Source organism: Panulirus ornatus, chromosome 42 (assembly GCF_036320965.1).
Source record: "Panulirus ornatus isolate Po-2019 chromosome 42, ASM3632096v1, whole genome shotgun sequence".
Classification (NCBI taxonomy): domain Eukaryota; kingdom Metazoa; phylum Arthropoda; class Malacostraca; order Decapoda; family Palinuridae; genus Panulirus; species Panulirus ornatus.
In genome coordinates, this window is record NC_092265.1 from 14295645 (window position 1) to 14310633 (window position 14989).

At 42.0% G+C, this 14989-nt stretch overlaps 1 protein-coding gene across 1 annotated transcript in view; it reads left to right on the plus strand.

The window, feature by feature from the left end:
• Positions 1–14989, plus strand: part of bchs (WD repeat and FYVE domain containing 3 bchs) — a 404120-nt gene that overhangs the window by 365034 nt on the left and 24097 nt on the right. The window contains exon 61 of the mRNA XM_071686608.1: positions 10819–11003. Within this exon, the coding sequence (XP_071542709.1) occupies positions 10819–11003 (185 nt within the window). The remainder of the gene's footprint in view (positions 1–10818; positions 11004–14989) is intronic.

The window sequence follows — 14989 nt, forward strand, 5'->3', positions numbered from 1 at the left end:
GGAGAGAATGAGTGAGGAAAGGCTGACAAAGAGGATATATGTGTCAGAGGTGGAGGGAACGAGAAGTGGGAGATAAAATTGGAGGCGGAAGGACGGAGAGAAAAAGATTTTGAGCGATCGGGGCCTGAACATACAGGAGGGTGAAAGGCGTGCAAGGAATAGAGTGAATTGGAATGATGTGGTATACTGGGGTCAACGTGCTGTCACTGGATTGAACTAGGGCATGTGAAGCATCTGGGTAAACCATGGAAAGTTTTGTGGGGCCTGGATGTGGAAAGGGAGCCATGGTTTCTGTGCATTACTGACATCTTGAGACTGAGTGTGAACGAATATGGCCTTTGTTGTCTTTTCCTAGCACTACCTCACGTGCGCAGGGGGAGGGGGGCGCCATTTCATGTGTGGCAGTGTGGCGACGGGAATGGATGAAGGTAGCAAGTATGAATATGTACATGTGTATGAGTGAGTGTGTTAGCAGCTTTGATGCACAAGACCGGGTTATTGTGATGGGTGATTTGAATGTGAAGGTGAGTAATGTGGCAGTTGAAGGTATAATTGGTGTATATGGGGTGTTCAGTTTTGTAAATGGAGATGATGAGGAGCTTGTGGATTTATGTGCTGAAAAAGAACTGGTGATTGGGAATACATGATTTAAAAAGAGTATACATATGTGAGTAGGAAAGGTGTTCAAAGGGTATTATTGGATTATGGGTTAATTGATAGGCATGTAGAAGAGAGACTTTGGATATTATTATGGTGAGAGGGGCAACTGGAGGGATGTCTGAACACTATCTTGTGGAGGCAAAGGTGAAGATTTGTAGAGGTTTTCAAAAAAGAAGAGAGAATGTTGGGGGTAAGAGAGTGGTGAGAGCAAGAGAACTTGGAAAGGAGCCTGGTTTGAGGAAGTACTAGGAGAAATTAAATGTAGAATGGCAAAAGATGAGTGTAAATGATGTGAGGGGAGTGGGTGAGGAATGGGATGTATTTAGGGAAGCAGTGATGGCTTGCGCAAAAGACGCATGTGGCATGAGAGAGGTGACAGGTGATCAGATTAGAAAGGATAGTGAGTGGTGGGATGAAGTAAGGTTGTTAGTGAAAGGGAAGAGAGAGGCATTTGGATGATTCTTGCAGGTAAGTAGTGCAAATGACTGGGAGATGTATTAAAGAAAGAAGCACGAGGTCAAAAGAAAGGTGCAAGAGGTGAAAAAAGTGCAAATGAGAGTTGGGGTGAGAGAGTATCATTAAATTTTAGGGAGAGTAATGAGACGTTTTGGAGGGAGATAAATAAAGTGCATAAGACAAAGAGAACAAATGGAAGCATTGGTGAATGGGGCAAATGGGGAGGTAATTACAAGCAGTGACGAAGTGAGAGGGAGATGGAAGAGTATTTTGAAGATTTGTTGAACGTGTTTGATGATAGAGTGGCAGATATAGGTTGTTTTGGTCTAGGTGGTGTGCGAAGTGAGAGAGGTCAGGGAGAATGGTTTAGTAAACCGAGAAGAGGTAGTGAAAGCTTTGCAGAAGATGAAAGCTGGCAAGGCGGTGGCTTTGGATGGTATTGCAGTAGAATTTATTAAAAAAGGGGGTGACTGTGTTATTGATTGGCTGGTAAGGATATTCAGTGTATGTATGGATCATGGTGAAGTGCCTGAGGATTGGTGGAATGCATGCATAGTGCCATTGTACAAAGGCAAAGGGGATAAAGGTGAATGTTCAAATTATAAAGGCATAAGTTTGTTGAGTGTTCCTGGGAAATTATATGGGAGGATATTGATTGAGAGGGTAAAGCCATGTACACAGCATCAGAATGGGAAAGAGAGAAACCATTCTCCCTAACCCTATCATTTCACACACCATTCCAACCCAAACACCCTATATCTGCCACTCTATCATCAAACACATTCAACAAACCTTCAAAATACTCACTCTGTCTCCTTCTCGCTTCATCACTACTTGTTATTACCTCCACATTTGCCTCCTTCTCTGATGTTACCATTTGTTCTCTTGTCCTAAGAAAGTTATTTACCTCCTTCCAAAACATCCTTTAGTCTGCTTAAAATTTGATGGTGCTTTCTCACCCCAACTCACATTTGCCCTTTTTTTTCACCTCTTGCACCTTTTTGACCTCTTGCAGCTTTCTTTTATACATTCCCCAGTCATTTGCACTACTTCTCTGAAAGAATCATCTAAATGCCTCTCTCTTTTTCACTAACAACCTTACTTCTTCATTCCACCACTCACTACCCTTTCTAATCTGCCTACCTCCCACCTTTCTCATGCCACATGCATATTTTGCGCAAGCCATCACTGCTTCCCTAATTGCATCCCATTCCTCCCCCACTCCCCTTATGTCAGTTGCTCTCACCTTTACCTTTTTACGCTTAATCTCTCCTGGTACTTCCTTACACAAGTCTCCTTTCCAAGCATTATGACATATTTCCCATTACCTATTTAAGGAAAGGTGCCTTTTAGTATGTTGTATTTCAAATCTGAAAGAATAGGTTTTTTGCCTTAAAAGCAACCTGAACCTGCAATTTATGCTCATTCCCTTATTAGCGAGGTAGTGCCAGAAACAGACAAAGAAAGGCCGCATCTGCTCACATTCATTCTCTAGCTGTCATGTGTTATGCATCAAAACCACAGCTCCCTACGCTGAACCAGGCTGCACAAACATTTCCATGGTTTACCCCCAGACACTTCACGTGCCTTAGTTCAGTCCTTTGACAGCATGTTGACCCCTTTATAACAAATTATTCCATTTCATCCAGTTGCTTGCGAGCCTTTCAACCACGTGCATTTGCAGACCCCGATTGCTGAAAATCTTTTTCACTCGATCCTTCCATCTCCAATTTGGTGTCCCTGTTTTCCTTGTTCCCTCCTTTTTTGAACTCATATTTCATGATTATTTGCTTCATATTTATTTCATATATGTTGGCTAGAGGAAGTTTAAATATATTTTACATTATAAAGTGTCAAAGTCTTTCATTATACTATATTTCAATTATGTTGATCTATCTACATATGTCTCTGATACCTGTACCCTCCTGGAACTCCCTCAGGGGATAGCTATGGCAATAGATTCTCCATGACTAGTGAACTCCTATGCTGCTTCAAAGCCTTTAGTGCCTCACCCTTAACAGGCCATTGGCAGAAGCAACTCTAGCACAGTGTTTGCACTGGCTTCTACTTAATGTTGCTACTGACTGCTGCTACCTAATGCTCCTGCCTAATGGTCCGTCCTACTTCTACGTATTGTTTCTACCTAATGCTCCTACAATTTTCAGTTTTGAAACTAAAAATTTTTAGGCTTAAGAATACCTGGTGTAGGGAAGAAAGAATACTTTCCATGCATTCCTCACATGTCGTAGAAGGCGACCAATGGGGATGGGAGCGGGGGGGCTGGAAACCCTCCCCTCCTTGTATTTCAACTTTCTAAAAGGGGAAACAGAAGAAGGAGTCACGTAGGGAGTGCTCATCCTCCTGGAAGGCTCAGATTGGGGTGTCTAAATGTGTGTGGATGTAACCGAAATGAGAAAAAAGGAGAGGTGGGTAGTATGTTTGAGGAAAGGAACCTGGATGTTTTGGCTCTGAATGAAACGAAGCTCAAGGGTAAAGGGGAGGAGTGGTTTGGGAATGTCTTAGGAGTAAAGTCAGGGGTTAGTGAGAGGACAAGAGCAAGGGAAGGAGTAGCACTACTCTTGAAACAAGAGTGGTGGAAGTATGTGATAGAGTGTGAGAAAATAAACTCCAGATTGATATGGGTAAAACTGAAAGTGAATGGAGAGAGATGGGTGATTATTGGTGCATATGTACATGGGCATGAGAAGAAAGATCATGAGAGGCAAGTGTTTTGAGAGCAGCTGAGTGAGTGTGTTAGTAGTTTTGATGCACAAGACCGGGTAATAGTGATGGGTGATTTGAATGCAAGGTGAGTAATGTGGCAGTTGAGGGAATAATTGGTGTACATGAGGTGTTCATTGTTGTAAATGGAAATGGTGAAGAGCTTGTAGATTTATGTGCTGAAAAAGGACTGGTGATTGGGAATACCTAGTTTAAAGAGAGAGATATACATAAGTATACGTACGTAAGTAGGAGAGATGGTCAGAGAGCGTTATTGGATTACGTGTTAATTGATAGGCATGTGAAAGAGAGACTTTTGGATGTTAATGTGCTGAGAGGTGCAACTGGAGGGATGTCTGATCATTATCTTGTGGAGGTGAAGGTAAAGATTTGTAGAGGTTTTCAGAAAAGAAGAGAGAATGTTGGGGTGAAGAAAGTGGTGAGAGTAAGTGAGCTTGGGAAGGAGACTTGTGTGAGGAAGTACCAGGAGAGACTGAGTACAGAATGGAAAAAGATGAGAACAAAGGAGGTAAGGGGAGTGGGGGAGGAATGGGATGTATTTAGGGAAGCAGTGATGGCTTGCGCAAAAGATGCTTGTGGCATGAGAAGCATGGGAGGTGGGCAGATTAGAAAGGGTAATGAGTGGTGGGATGAAGAAGTAAGATTATTAGTGAAAGAGAAGAGAGAGGCATTTGGACAATTTTTAAGGGAAATAATGCAAATGACTGGGAGATGTACAAAAGAAAGAGGCAGGAGGTCAAGAGAAAGGTGCAAGAGGCAAAAACGAGGGCAAATGAGAGTTGGGGTGAGAGAGTATCATCAAATTTTAGGGAGAATAAAAAGATGTTTTGGAAGGAGGTAAATAAAGTGCATAAGACAAGGGAACAAATGGGAACTTCAGTGAAGGGGGCTAATGGGAAGGTGATAACATGTAGTGGTGATGTAAGAAGGAGATAGAGTGGGTATTTTGAAGGTTTGTTGAATGTGTTTGATGATAGAGTGGCAGATATAGGGTGTTTTGGTCGAGGTGGTGTGCAAAGTGAGAGGGTCTGGGAGAATGATTTGGTAAATAGAGAAGAGGTAGTAAAAGCTTTGCGGAAGATGAAAGCAGGCAAGGCAGTGGCTTTGGATGGTATTGCAGTAGAATTTATTAAAAAAGGGGGTGACTGTGTTATTGATTGGCTGGTAAGGATATTCAGTGTATGTATGGATCATGGTGAAGTGCCTGAGGATTGGTGGAATGCATGCATAGTGCCATTGTACAAAGGCAAAGGGGATAAAGGTGAATGTTCAAATTATAAAGGCATAAGTTTGTTGAGTGTTCCTGGGAAATTATATGGGAGGATATTGATTGAGAGGGTAAAGCCATGTACACAGCATCAGAATGGGAAAGAGAGAAACCATTCTCCCTAACCCTATCATTTCACACACCATTCCAACCCAAACACCCTATATCTGCCACTCTATCATCAAACACATTCAACAAACCTTCAAAATACTCACTCTGTCTCCTTCTCGCTTCATCACTACTTGTTATTACCTCCACATTTGCCTCCTTCTCTGATGTTACCATTTGTTCTCTTGTCCTAAGAAAGTTATTTACCTCCTTCCAAAACATCCTTTAGTCTGCTTAAAATTTGATGGTGCTTTCTCACCCCAACTCACATTTGCCCTTTTTTTCACCTCTTGCACCTTTTTGACCTCTTGCAGCTTTCTTTTATACATTCCCCAGTCATTTGCACTACTTCTCTGAAAGAATCATCTAAATGCCTCTCTCTTTTTCACTAACAACCTTACTTCTTCATTCCACCACTCACTACCCTTTCTAATCTGCCTACCTCCCACCTTTCTCATGCCACATGCATATTTTGCGCAAGCCATCACTGCTTCCCTAATTGCATCCCATTCCTCCCCCACTCCCCTTATGTCAGTTGCTCTCACCTTTACCTTTTTACGCTTAATCTCTCCTGGTACTTCCTTACACAAGTCTCCTTTCCAAGCATTATGACATATTTCCCATTACCTATTTAAGGAAAGGTGCCTTTTAGTATGTTGTATTTCAAATCTGAAAGAATAGGTTTTTTGCCTTAAAAGCAACCTGAACCTGCAATTTATGCTCATTCCCTTATTAGCGAGGTAGTGCCAGAAACAGACAAAGAAAGGCCGCATCTGCTCACATTCATTCTCTAGCTGTCATGTGTTATGCATCAAAACCACAGCTCCCTACGCTGAACCAGGCTGCACAAACATTTCCATGGTTTACCCCCAGACACTTCACGTGCCTTAGTTCAGTCCTTTGACAGCATGTTGACCCCTTTATAACAAATTATTCCATTTCATCCAGTTGCTTGCGAGCCTTTCAACCACGTGCATTTGCAGACCCCGATTGCTGAAAATCTTTTTCACTCGATCCTTCCATCTCCAATTTGGTGTCCCTGTTTTCCTTGTTCCCTCCTTTTTTGAACTCATATTTCATGATTATTTGCTTCATATTTATTTCATATATGTTGGCTAGAGGAAGTTTAAATATATTTTACATTATAAAGTGTCAAAGTCTTTCATTATACTATATTTCAATTATGTTGATCTATCTATATATGTCTCTGATACCTGTACCCTCCTGGAACTCCCTCAGGGGATAGCTATGGCAATAGATTCTCCATGACTAGTGAACTCCTATGCTGCTTCAAAGCCTTTAGTGCCTCACCCTTAACAGGCCATTGGCAGAAGCAACTCTAGCACAGTGTTTGCACTGGCTTCTACTTAATGTTGCTACTGACTGCTGCTACCTAATGCTCCTGCCTAATGGTCCGTCCTACTTCTACGTATTGTTTCTACCTAATGCTCCTACAATTTTCAGTTTTGAAACTAAAAATTTTTAGGCTTAAGAATACCTGGTGTAGGGAAGAAAGAATACTTTCCATGCATTCCTCACATGTCGTAGAAGGCGACCAAAGGGGATGGGAGCGGGGGGGCTGGAAACCCTCCCCTCCTTGTATTTCAACTTTCTAAAAGGGGAAACAGAAGAAGGAGTCACGTAGGGAGTGCTCATCCTCCTGGAAGGCTCAGATTGGGGTGTCTAAATGTGTGTGGATGTAACCGAAATGAGAAAAAAGGAGAGGTAGGTAGTATGTTTGAGGAAAGGAACCTGGATGTTTTGGCTCTGAATGAAACGAAGCTCAAGGGTAAAGGGGAGGAGTGGTTTGGGAATGTCTTAGGAGTAAAGTCAGGGGTTAGTGAGAGGACAAGAGCAAGGGAAGGAGTAGCACTACTCTTGAAACAAGAGTGGTGGAAGTATGTGATAGAGTGTGAGAAAATAAACTCCAGATTGATATGGGTAAAACTGAAAGTGAATGGAGAGAGATGGGTGATTATTGGTGCATATGTACATGGGCATGAGAAGAAAGATCATGAGAGGCAAGTGTTTTGAGAGCAGCTGAGTGAGTGTGTTAGTAGTTTTGATGCACAAGACCGGGTAATAGTGATGGGTGATTTGAATGCAAGGTGAGTAATGTGGCAGTTGAGGGAATAATTGGTGTACATGAGGTGTTCATTGTTGTAAATGGAAATGGTGAAGAGCTTGTAGATTTATGTGCTGAAAAAGGACTGGTGATTGGGAATACCTAGTTTAAAGAGAGAGATATACATAAGTATACGTACGTAAGTAGGAGAGATGGTCAGAGAGCGTTATTGGATTACGTGTTAATTGATAGGCATGTGAAAGAGAGACTTTTGGATGTTAATGTGCTGAGAGGTGCAACTGGAGGGATGTCTGATCATTATCTTGTGGAGGTGAAGGTAAAGATTTGTAGAGGTTTTCAGAAAAGAAGAGAGAATGTTGGGGTGAAGAAAGTGGTGAGAGTAAGTGAGCTTGGGAAGGAGACTTGTGTGAGGAAGTACCAGGAGAGACTGAGTACAGAATGGAAAAAGATGAGAACAAAGGAGGTAAGGGGAGTGGGGGAGGAATGGGATGTATTTAGGGAAGCAGTGATGGCTTGCGCAAAAGATGCTTGTGGCATGAGAAGCATGGGAGGTGGGCAGATTAGAAAGGGTAATGAGTGGTGGGATGAAGAAGTAAGATTATTAGTGAAAGAGAAGAGAGAGGCATTTGGACAATTTTTCAGGGAAATAATGCAAATGACTGGGAGATGTACAAAAGAAAGAGGCAGGAGGTCAAGAGAAAGGTGCAAGAGGCAAAAACGAGGGCAAATGAGAGTTGGGGTGAGAGAGTATCATCAAATTTTAGGGAGAATAAAAAGATGTTTTGGAAGGAGGTAAATAAAGTGCATAAGACAAGGGAACAAATGGGAACTTCAGTGAAGGGGGCTAATGGGAAGGTGATAACATGTAGTGGTGATGTAAGAAGGAGATAGAGTGAGTATTTTGAAGGTTTGTTGAATGTGTTTGATGATAGAGTGGCAGATATAGGGTGTTTTGGTCGAGGTGGTGTGCAAAGTGAGAGGGTCTGGGAGAATGATTTGGTAAATAGAGAAGAGGTAGTAAAAGCTTTGCGGAAGATGAAAGCAGGCAAGGCAGCAGGTTTGGATGGTATTGCAGTGGAATTTATTAAAACAGTGGGTGACTGTATTGTTGACTAGTTGGTAAAGTTATTTTATGTTTGTATGACTCATGGTGAGGTGCCTGAGGACTGGAGGAATGCTTGCATAGTGCCATTGTACAAAGGCAAAGGGGATAAGAGTGAGTGCTCAAATTACAGAGGTATAAGTTTGTTGAGTATTCCTGGTAAATTATATGGGAGCGTATTGATTGAGAGGGTGAAGGCACGTACTGAGCATCTGATTGGGGAAGAGCAGTGTGGTTTCAGAAGTGGTAGAGGATGTGTGGATCAGGTGTTTGCTTTGAAGAATGTATGTGAGAAATACTCAGAAAAGCCAATGGATTTGTATGTAGCATTTATGGATCTGGAGAAGGCATATGATAGAGTTGATAGAGATGCTCTGTGGAAAGTATTAAGAACATATGGTGTGGGGGGCAAGTTGTTAGAAGCAGAGAAGAGTTTTTATCGAGGATGTAAGGCATGTGTACGTGTAGAAAGAGAGGAAAGTGATTGGTTCTCAGTTAAATGTTGGTCTGTGGCAGGGGTGTGTGATGTCTCCATAGTTGTTTGATTTGTTTATGGATGGGGTTGTTAGGGAGGTGAATGCAAGAGTTTTGGAAAGAGGGGCAAGTATGCAGTCTATTGTGGATGAGAGAGCTTGAGAAGTGAGTCAGTTGTTGTTCACTGATGATACAGTGCTGGTGGCTGATTCGTGTGAGAAACTGCAGAAGCTGGTGACTGAGTTTGGTAAAGTGCGTGAAAGAAAGGTGAGAGTAAATGTGAATAAGAGCAAGTTTGTTAGGTACAGTAGGGTTGAGTGACAAGTCAATTGGGAGGTAAGTTTGAATTGAGAAAAACTGGCGGAAGTGAAGTGTTTTAGATATCTGGGAGTGGATTTGGCAGCGGATGGAACCATGGAAGCAGAGGTGAATCATAGGGTGGGGAAGGGGCGAAAGTTCTGGGAGTGTTGAAGAATGTGTGGAAGTCGAGAACATTATGTCGGAAAGCAAAAATGGGTATGTTTGAAGGAATAGTGGTTCCAACAATGTTATATGGTTGCAAGGCGTGGGCTATAGATAGAGTTGTGTGGAGGAGGGTGGATGTGCTGGAAATGAGATGTTTGAGGACAATATGTGGTGTGAGGTGGTTTGATCGAGTAAGTAATAATAGAGTAAGAGAGATGTGTGGTAATAAAAAGAGTGTGGTTGAGAGAGCAGAAAAGGGTGTTTTGAAATGGTTTGGTCACAAGGAGAGAATGAGTGAGGAAAGATTGACCAAGAGGATATATGTGTCAGAGGTGGAGGGAACGAGGAGAAGTGGGAGACCAAATTGGAGTTGGAAAGATGGAGCGAAAAAGATTTTGAGTGATCGGGGCCTGTAAGGCATGCAAGGAATAGAGTGAATTGGATCAATGTGGTATACCGGGGTCAATGTGCTGTCAATGGATTGAACCAGGGTGTGTGAAGTGTCTGGGGTAAAACATGGAAAGTTCTGTGGGGCCTGGATGTGGAAAGTGAGCTGTGGTTTCAGTGCATTACACATGACAGCTAGAGACTGAATGTGAACGAATGTGGCCTTTGTTGTCTTTTCCAAGTGCTACCTCGTGCACATTTGGGGGGAGGGGGTTGTTATTTTATGTGTGGCGGGGCGGCGATGGGAATGAATAAAGGCAGACAGTATGAATTATGTACATGTGTATATATGTATTTGTCTGTATGTGTATATATATTTATACGTTGAGATGTATAGGTATGTATATTTGCGTGTGTGGACGTGTATGTATATACATTTGTGTGTGTGGGTGGGTTGGGCCATTCTTTCATCTGTTCCCTTGCGCTACCTCGCTAACATGGGAGACAGCGACAAAGCAAAATAAATAAATGAAATAGTAATATTTTCATAGAAAAATATCTTCACTTTAAAGCCCTATTATAGGGCCTATTTTTCATTTGTCTGTTGTTGAAATGTTTGAGGCCAGTTGGCCAATGTTTTTTTAGGACTTAATGGTCCCTTGACATGAACATTGTGCAGGTTTTTGTCTGTGAATTATTTGTATACCTTTCTACTTTATCACACTAATCTGTAAGTTTCATATATCTTCCACTATCACAAACAGATCAAAAAATGATCCACTGGGCTCTTGTAGTTTGAATTCCTTTATATCTATTATTTATATGTCCGTCTTTTGAAAAAGTAATTTTTGAAGGAGTCAAAAAATTATTCAAATATATTTAGAATTGATCTTCAGATTTTCAAGATAAGCGAGTAAGCAGATTTAATTGCTTGTTTTCGCTTTTTTGATATTTGTGACTTGGGCTTATTATTGAAAGCAAGATTAAGTATAAGATGTGCTTTTGTTTGGAAAAGAAATATCTTTTCTTTTTTGCCTTGGTTATCATGAGATCTATTTTTTCTTTCTTTAGCATTGTTGACAAAAAGTGTTAGTGAGAGTAGCCTGTCAGAGGAAGGAGAGAGTGACATAGAAGAGAATGAAAAAGGAGAAGTGCCAGTGGATGTGGGTGTTGTTGACTTGGAGTCCTATACTGTGGTGTCTTCTGATCCAAGTAAAATGACCACTAGCCAAGAAGAGATTATTACTGAAACCATGGTAAGTATACTTTACTGGTCTACCAGTCGTATGAAATTGTATATTATAGTTCTCGTGTTTATATTGTATTACATATTAGTACTGATGACTGATTTCCTGAGAAAAAGAGAGGTAAGTGATGCAACTGAAAGAGGAGTGGAGTAGAGTTTTTTAATTCAGAAATGAATGTTGATGAGATGAGGGAGTTTTTAATCCTTTGACCATAACACTCGATTCAAGTCAAGGTACATATCATTGTAGCACACTGGGGAATGGAACAAAAGTCAGAGTCATATATAGAAAATGGTTTGAACATGCCCATGCAATTAGCCATCACTTCCTTGATCAGAAAATGGTCTCAGGATCCTATATAGCCTTGTCTCCATCCATGCTTGAGGCACTCCATGGAACATCTTTCCATGTCCAATTTGGTCTTCCACTTCTCTGTATTCCCTTCACTTCTGACACATATCTTCTTCGTAGACCTCTCCTCACTCATTCTCTCCATATGACCAAAGCATTTCAGTACATCATCTTCAGCTCTCCTAACCACACTTTTAATATTGCCACACCTCTCTTGTACCCTTTTATTATTTAGTTGATCACACTAAATTGATGGGGTTGCTAGGAAGGTGAATGCAAGAGTTTTGGAGAGAGGGGCAAGTATGCAGGCTGTTGTGGATGAAAGGGCTTGGGAAGTGAGTCACTTGTTGTTCGCTGATGGTACAGCACTGGTGGCTGATTTGGGTGAGAAACTGCAGAAGTTGGTGACTGAGTTTGGTAAAGTGTGTGAAGGAAGAAAGGTGAGAGTAAATGTGAATAAGAGCAAGGTTATTAGGTTCAGTAGGGTTGAGGGACAAGTAAATTGGGAGGTAAGCTTGAATGGAGAAAAACTGGAGGAAGTGAAGTATTTTAGATATCTGGGAGTGGATTTGGCAGTGTATGGAACCATGGAAGTGGAAGTGAGTCACAGGGTGGGGAAGGGGGTGAAGGTTCTGGGAGAGTTGAAGAATGTGTGCAAGGCGAGAATGTTATCTCAGAAAGCAAAAATGGGTATGTTTGAGGGAATAGTGGTTCCAACAATGTTATATGGTTGTGAGGCATGGGCTATAGATAGGGTTGTGCAGAGGAGGGTGGATGCGTAGGAAATGAGATGTTTGAGGACAATATGTGATGTTAGGTGGTTTGATTAAGTAATGAAAGGGTAAGAGAAATGTGTGGTAATAAAAAGAGTGTGGTTGGGAGAGCAGAAGATGGTGTATTGAAATGGTTTGGTCACAAGGAGAGAATGAGTAAGGAAAGATTGACAAAGGGGATATATGTGTCAGAGGTGGAGGGAACGAGGAAAAGTGGGAGACCAAATTGGAGGTGGAAGGATAGAGTGAAAAAGATTTTGAGCAATCGGGGCCTGAACATACAGGAGGGTGAAAGGCGTGTAAGGAACAGAGTGAATTGGAACGATGTGGTATACCGGGTTGACGTGCTGTCAATGGATTGAACCAGGGCATGTGAAGCGTCTGGGGTAAACCATGGAAAGTTTTATGGGGCCTGGATGTGGAAAGGGAGCTGTGGTTTCGGGCATTATACATGACAGCTAGAGACTGAGTGTGAACAAATGTGGCCTTTGTTGTCTTTTCCTAGTGCTACCTTGTGTGCACATTGGGGAGGGGGGTGCCATTTCATGTGTGGTGGGGTGGCGGCGGGAATGGATGAAGGCAGCATGCATTAATATGTACATGTGTATATATGTATACGTCTATGTATGTTTATATATGTATATTCGTTGAAGTGTATAGGTATGTATATGTGTGTGTGTGGGCGTTTATGTATATACATTTGTATGATGGTGGGTTGGGCCATTAGTCTGTTTCCTTGCACTACCTCGCTAATGCGGGAGACAGCGACAAAGTATAATGAAGTAAAATATGTATGCATACGTAAGAGTGGGATAAGAGTGAGTGCTCAAATTACAGAGGTATAAGTTTGTTGAGTATTCCTGGGAAATTATATGAGAGGGTATTGATTGAGAGGGTGAAGGCATGTACAGAGCATCAGATTGGGGAAGAGCATTGTGGTTTCAGAAGTGGTAGAGGATATGTGGATCTGTTGTTTGCTTTGAAGAGTGTATGTGAGAAATACTTGGAAAAGCAAATGGATTTGTATGTAGCATTTATGGATCTGGAGAGGGCATATGATAGAGTTGATAGAGATGCTCTGTGGAAGGTATTAAGAATATATGGTGTGGGATGCAAGTTGTTAGAAGCATTGAAAAGTTTTTATCGAGGATGTAAGGCATGTGTACGTGTAGGAAGAGGGGAAAGTGATTGGTTCTCAGTGAATGTAGGTTTGTGGCTGGGGTAAGTGATGTCTCCATGGCTGTTTAATTTGTTTATGGATGGGGTTGTTAGGGAGGTGAATGCAAGAGTTTTGGAAAGAGGGGCAAGTATGTAGTTTGTTGTGGATGAGAGAGCTTGGGAAGTGAGTCAGTTGTTGTTCACTGATGATACAGCGCTGGTGGGTGATTTGGGTGAGAAACTGCAGAAGTTGGTGGCTGAGTTTGGGAAAGTTTGTGAAAGAAGAAAACTGAGAGTATATTTTGTTCTTTCAAACTATTCGCCATTTCCCGTGTTAGCAAAGTAGCGTTTATATATTTATATTTATTTATTATACTTTGTCGCTGTCTCCCGCGTTTGCGAGGCAGTGCAAGGAAACAGACGAAAGAAATGGCCCAACCCACCCCCATACACATGTATATACATACGTCCACACACGCAAATATGCATACGTACACAGCTTTTCATGGTTTACCCCAGACGCTTCACATGCCTTGATTCAATCCACTGACAGCACGTCAACCCCGGTATACCACATCGCTCCAATTCACTCTATTCCTTGCCCTCCTTTCACCCTCCTGCATGTTCAGGCCCCGATCACACAAAATCTTTTTCACTCCATCTTTCCACCTCCAATTTGGTCTCCCTCTTCTCCTCGTTCCCTCCATCTCCGACACATATATCCTCTTGGTCAATCTTTCCTCACTCATTCTCTCCATGTGCCCAAACCATTTCAAAACACCCTCTTCTGCTCTCTCAACCACGCTCTTTTTATTTCCACACATCTCTCTTACCCTTACGTTACTTACTCGATCAAACCACCTCACACCACACATTGTCCTCAAACATCTCATTTCCAGCACATCCATCCTCCTGCGCACAACTCTATCCATAGTCCATGCCTCGCAACCATACAACATTGTTGGAACCACTATTCCTTCAAACATACCCATTTTTGCTTTCCGAGATAATGTTCTCGACTTCCACACATTCTTCAAGGCTCCCAGAATTTTCGCCCCCTCCCCCACCCTATGATCCACTTCCGCTTCCATGGTTCCATCTGCTGCCAGATCCACTCCCAGATATCTAAAACACTTCACTTCCTCCAGTTTTTCTCCATTCAAACTCACCTCCCAATTGACTTGACCCTCAACCCTACTGTACCTAATAACCTTGCTCTTATTCACTTTTACTCTTAACTTTCTTCTTTCACACACTTTACCAAACTCAGTCACCAGCTTCTGCAGTTTCTCACATGAATCAGCCACCAGTGCTGTATCATCAGCGAACAACAACTGACTCACTTCCCAAGCTCTCTCATCCCCAACAGACTTCATACTTGCCCCTCTTTCCAGAACTCTTGCATTCACCTCCCTAACAACCCCATCCATAAACAAATTGGGGAAGAGCAGTGTGGTTTCTGAAGTGGTAGAGGATGTGTGGATCAGGTGTTTGCTCTGAAGAATGTATGTGAGAAATACTTAGAAAAGCAAATGGATTTGTATGTAGCATTTATGGATCTGGAGAAGGCATATGATAGAGTTGATAGAGATGCTCTGTGGAAGGTATTAAGAATATATGGTGTGGGAGGCAAGTTGTTAGAAGCAGTGAAAAGTTTTTATCGAGGACGTAAGGCATGTGTACGTGTAGGAAGAGAGGAAAGTGATTGGTTCT